This window comes from Priapulus caudatus, unplaced genomic scaffold (genome assembly GCF_000485595.1).
Source record: "Priapulus caudatus unplaced genomic scaffold, Priapulus_caudatus-5.0.1 Scaffold346, whole genome shotgun sequence".
NCBI classification, from domain to species: Eukaryota; Metazoa; Priapulida; class Priapulimorpha; order Priapulimorphida; family Priapulidae; genus Priapulus; species Priapulus caudatus.
The window spans coordinates 32,619-38,423 of record NW_014577407.1 but is presented as its reverse complement, the minus strand read 5'-3'; the positions used below and the strand labels follow the sequence as shown (position 1 = coordinate 38,423).

At 42.3% G+C, this 5,805-nt stretch overlaps 1 protein-coding gene across 3 annotated transcripts in view; it reads right to left on the bottom strand.

The window, feature by feature from the left end:
• LOC106809345 (centrosomal protein of 295 kDa-like) overlaps positions 1–5,500 on the bottom strand; it is a 94,855-nt gene extending 89,355 nt beyond the window's left edge. For all 3 annotated transcript variants that reach the window (XM_014812406.1, XM_014812408.1, XM_014812409.1), the window contains exon 1: positions 5,315–5,500. In XM_014812406.1, coding sequence (XP_014667892.1) covers positions 5,315–5,419 — 105 coding nt within the window. In that variant the 5' untranslated portion in view covers positions 5,420–5,500. The remainder of the gene's footprint in view (positions 1–5,314) is intronic.
• Positions 5,501–5,805: the final 305 nt, after the last annotated feature.

Below are 5,805 nucleotides of genomic sequence, written 5' to 3'. Positions count from 1 at the left end.
AACATTGCGGCACAAAGATGGGAAGTAGACAAGAGTCGATAGACTGTGCATTCTCACAGAATATACCGAACACTCACACACCCAGCCACGAACCGCAACCAGTAAAATCACTCAATAAGTAAACCTATGAGAGAGATATCTGACTTTGATATCGGAGGTAGTAATAAGTTTACCGTCTCTCTATCCAACAATTTCTACCATACTCTTGAAGCACGATCTGCTATGCGCCAGCATATATACATAATAATGATAAATCTAAAAAAGTCATATGTAGCTATGAGAAGCTCAGTTTGCCGTAAGGAATCGATATACGTTAAATCTCGAATTGGCATGCAGCGCAATCTTCGCGCAGTTCCGCGGCAGGGGCAGCGCCAATGATTCCTCGCCTGCAATAGGAACAAGCTCCTTACGCATGCTCAGTTAGTGCAGTCGATAGCAAGCTAGTGGATCCGTGCGCCGAATGTCAATAGGAACTCGGTGATCGCTATCATAAGATCCATAAAATGCCACGCGAACAGTCACGCCAATTTAGTTGGTGCGACACCAGAGTGCGCCAGCACTTGTGTGTTTGGAACGTGTAAATCAGCTTCATTCATAAAAAAACTACTTTGTCACGCGGGTCAGAACTCTGTTTCGTAACCCGACAGCTGTGTGCGTCACGAAACGACTTAATCACTAGTGACAAGACTGCTCTGTATCTACGTGACATTCCGACGTCAACCTTGCCCCCATAATGGAAATGTTCTTGTCAGAATTCAGTCCGTGAAACACCTACCGGCGCTTCCTTCCCGTGGTTTGCCTTTTTGTTGTCCGCTCATCCGCATGCACAGACCGTTTTTTGCCTCAACCTATATCAATTGGCTCGCAGGTCCCATCGTACGGGGCTCTTGACAAGACAGGTGTTGCCTGCCGCTCACGATAGCCCCACTAGAGCTGGCCACCTAGCTCCCACCTCTTCGGCCTTCAGCTTACGTTCTACTCTCCCGATGGCCATAATCCTGCCCTCAAGGTGGAGCACTTCCCTAGTCTGTTATAGTCCTTTCTGCACCTCCCTAACTCTTCTCGAATAGACCGATTAGGCCCTATTATCTAGAAACATCAATGCAATTTGTAGTAAATAGATCTTCTTATATTAGTATAGCAAATTGAGTATTTTTATTGAAACGCTTCAAAGTGCCTGTGTCTAGAATAGTGGTGATATTCTTACCCTAGCCAAACGTAGCGTGTTTCTTGCGATTCGCTCAGCGCTCGTTAGTTAGTTCCAGTTAGTTACCTAATCACTAGCCTTAACCTATTAGTAGTAGCTACTAGATTATGTTCGTAGCCTAGTACTTCAGTAGTTAGTCACTACCTAGTTAGTCAGTAACCTAGGTGAATCGTCTGTCATATTAGTACAGTTACCTATTATTTAACCAGAGTTTAGGTCTTCATTAATTACTATTTATGCCTCCCTGCCGTCCTTGCGTACGCGTATAAATCTGACGTACTCTAGTTTTCACGTAGTGTTAGCTGTTTCCCGTACACTTTAGTCACTACTACTCTACACCTACTAGTAGTCTAGTTACTTACTAGTTTAAGTTATCTTGATAATTCCAATCGTACTCTGGTCAGTAAATACGTAAGCTATTCCGTACGTGTGCGAAATCTGTCGCTCACTCAACAGTCTCCTCTAATGTTTTCTACTACTCTATTCTCGCCATACTTAATCATCCTGTAACATCTGTCGGTCAAATGCCCTTTCGCATCCCTGCAACACACAAGCGTACAACCCTCTGCAAGCCACGATCCGCCGCTTTGCTGCGTCGTGTCCACCAATATCAACATGCAATAAGAGAGTACCACATCATTCAATTAGCGCACCGGGGTCTACCCTCCCGCTGTCGACAGCTTCCAGACGCTCACACTCAACATGAGTACTTAGCCCGACCCTATGCCGGAGTAAACGGTGTTAGGTGCGATAATCGATCTACCTGTCGTACCCAGTCTACCTACTTGCTCCTATATAGTCCTCGGTGCGCATTCGTGGCCGTCCGTCCTCATCTGCACGCCATTATCTCACTATCCGCTGTACTCTATCCAACCAACAACAAACAAAGAAGAACTTGACAATCCGTATTCATTTTACGATGCTAATTTAGAAAGCGCGCACCCGTCATTCTACGTCGATTACCTACTTCGAATTAGGAGCATTTCTAAGAAATGTCGAGCTCCCTGGTGTAATGAAGAGAATATTGGCATAAAAAGGGAAAGTTAATTAAAAGGAAAAAGTCATTAAGGACAGTGGAAAACTACCAGCTAGCCTAAAGGAATAGAAATGTCCGGCAGGTCTTAGGAAACAATTAATCTTAAGGACGATTAGGATTAGTCGTGCTAGGGTGGTCAGCCACGTAGAACGGTCATTTCGACCGTCCTAAAGCATTCCATTAAAACACTCCGAAAACCCGTTGTCCGAAGGGACATGGCAAGGGTCAATACTGACGTCAGATAGAAGGCTAATGATCTTAAAATTTAGAATAAAAACCCGCGTTCTGACCACAGAAAATCAGAACCATCCCAGCCAGTCAGTGAGTATGTAGTGTCAAGCGCTTGGTCAGCGCATGACAGTTTTTGTATGTGTATATGTGTTATAGTTTAGGTCTTACCGTATTCGTGTTATAGTATGCGTCTTAAACGTATGTCTTAAAACTCCTTTTAAGACTAGTAAATGTATTTGCGTGTGTAAACTCCTTTTAGAGATCTTGCATTAACTTAAGTATGTAACTAATAACTTGTCTCTGTAAGTTTGTGTAAGAATTAAAGAGATATATTGTTGTACGTACATTTCGTGTCTGTCTACTTTGTGATTACCTCAGGGTACCTCACAAGGGTGCCCGCGCCAAGCAGGACCTTTGGTTTTAGTACATCGCATGGTATATACACTATACGATTATACGTCACGGGCCACGATCACACATACACACACACAATATATTATATGCACAAAACTTATCATTACACTGGGTAGTCAAACCGATCGTCGAATGGCCAGAACTGCTCAATTCAGCGAAGTTGGTGCTTGCGTTATATATGTAAACCGTGTAAGGTGAAGGAGTGGGGGCAGCGAAGTCGTGTTAGATCGCGCGGATATCCGGCTGCAGATTTTGTCACGCGCGCGTTTCTAGCATAGCCCAGCTCTGTTGCTGGGGAAATTTCCTGTGATTATTCATTACCGGTTTTCTAAACCCGGCCAGGCCGGCACCGGCTAGCGCAGCGCACCTGTTTATAAGCGTTGCTAAGTAACTCGTTTGTAAATAGGCCCACAGCCAGATACTAGAGGCATCCCGCATAGGAGGCATTGATCCACCTTGCGTTTACGTGTACGTACATGTTACATGTACCTATCTGATCGGACCTAGGTACGTCGTTTTACTCTCTCATTTCTCTTCCGTTTTGTGTCTGTGCGTGTGCGTGTTATCTGCTCAACTGCCCTAGTATGCTATTGCAATGATGATATACTCTTTATTACATGCCTAAAATTCGAGTGTTCGTTGGCCTCTATGGATCCGTGCTATTCGAATTTCGCACATGGATCCATAGTGGCCAACCCGTTACACTTTCGTAGGACGTGCATGCGGTCGCGTGCACCTTGCCGCAGAACTGCGCGCAAGATCCGCGCTCAGATGTCAGGATCAATGCCTCCCCTTTGGCGACGCTTCTCTAGTATCCGGTAGTGGTGTTCCGATTAATCGAGTTCGTCGATCATTACTCGTTTGGGCTGACGAGTTGATTAATCGAGTATAAAATCGGACGACCGAGTACAACTTAAACTTGGCCATGTTGACTAGTTCTCGGCGACAGCTCCACTTACCTGCTTACAAACCCACTGTGTGGTTGTAGCAAAGTGAGCAGGGCACCATGCAGTCGTGTTTTATCTTTGTTATTGCATTATTGTCCGCACGTTTGGTATAATAAATAGACAAACACCAGAGTTAAACATAAACGCAAGGAAATCGTGTATTCGCCATAACGGAAGCGTAAGTCTGGTCACACATTGCATGCCACTTAGGGCCTTGATAAAATGGTCGGCAAACACCAATATTAATAAATAACAATTATGAAAAAATAAGTGTAGTTATTATAGCTATAATTATTTCGAATCACTTTTAATGTTTTCCAATGTAGGTCTTGCTACAGGGTAAATAATAGATAGTACTAAGCTCTAGTAAACACGGTGCGGTGTCAATTTTCAAAGAACTAATTGTGACCTTGTTTCCTGAAAATCAAGCCTAATTCTAAATTTTCCTACATCTTTTCAACTTACTTTCTAAATTAAAGCATTTAAAAAAAATTCCAGGAACACTTTTTTGGTTCATATTATGAACAACTTATGGTTAAAAGTTTAGGTCCCAACTCTGCTGTTTCTGAGAAATAAGACAAAAAGCATTTTTGTATAAATTCATAATTTTTGCCGTCACTTAATTAGCGATGAATTTGTAATAAAAAAAATTCATCGATAGCATAGAGAGACATCTCTCTTATGTAATGGATATGAGTTTGATTGAATTTGGTAAGCAGTTATGTTGCAATGCCCTTTAGAGTGTTACCCGTCCGTAACCCTAACAGTATCCTTAATTTACTTACCATTAAATACTAGCTACACATACAATCATGCCAACAGTATCCTTAATTTACTTACCATTAAATACTAGCTACACATACAATAATGTCAATATTCCTTCGCAATACACCAGTTGTGTCGACGATGACGCAGCGTCACCGCGTCGTCGCCGCAATCTAAAATAATCGATGATTATTCGATCATCGGTCGTTTTGTAAAACCGATGATCGATCATGAAATTTGGACCGATCTCCAACACTAGTATCCGGTCTCTTCTGGATTCTGTATCATTACAGCTCGGTGTTTAAAATATTCACCTCTATCAGCTATGTACTGTACATCATCTCATTCATAGCGCGCATATATCTGGAAGTGGGGCAGTCAAACATTTCCAGATTATTAGTCTAATTCATTGGAGCACCTTATGGACCACAAAACAAAGCCAAAACACCCAGAAACAGCCCCCAAAACAGCCAGAAAAAACAGCACAGAACACCCAATATCTTGGGGTAATCAGATTGGTTGTATGCCGTTTTAATCAGACACACTGTCTACCCAAAAATCAAGCATGCTTAATCACCTTTGAGAAATATGCAAAGCAGCTTCCTGAGCTGTTTCATTTGCAAATCAAACACAGCACTTAACACAATAATGTTATATATATACAAAGGGATCAAATGATGATATTTATAGTAGGCATAATTACATTGGTATTACCTGAAGAAGTCGACATTTCTTTCTCCGTTCTGCTTCTTCGGCAATGAGCCTGGCTTCCTCGTTAGGGCTGAGGCGGTAGAGGAGTGGTGATTGCCAAGCAGACATTTTCTATGCTTGTTTGAAGGCTTTCTTTAGGTATCGTCTATCAGCTTGCTCCCACGTAACACTAAAATAAAAATGTTATAAATAACTATGTTAGATCATAGTATCAGTTGATATTCAATAAAAACGAATGAATATACAGTGTTTCCCCTGGCCAAAAATGTCAGCGAGGTTGTAAAAATTGTGTTGGTGGTTGCGCAATCTGAGGAGCAAGCAATGGTGATCGCCATTCTAGAGCGGTTCGGGGGCATGCTCTCCTTGGATTTAAAAAAAAAGGTGCAATTTGGTGCATTCTAAGCTATTCTGAACACATTATATGAGACTCTTGAATCACTTTTTCAAGTTGTCAAAAGGAACAAACGAACTATGAATAGGAAATCAGGGGGCTG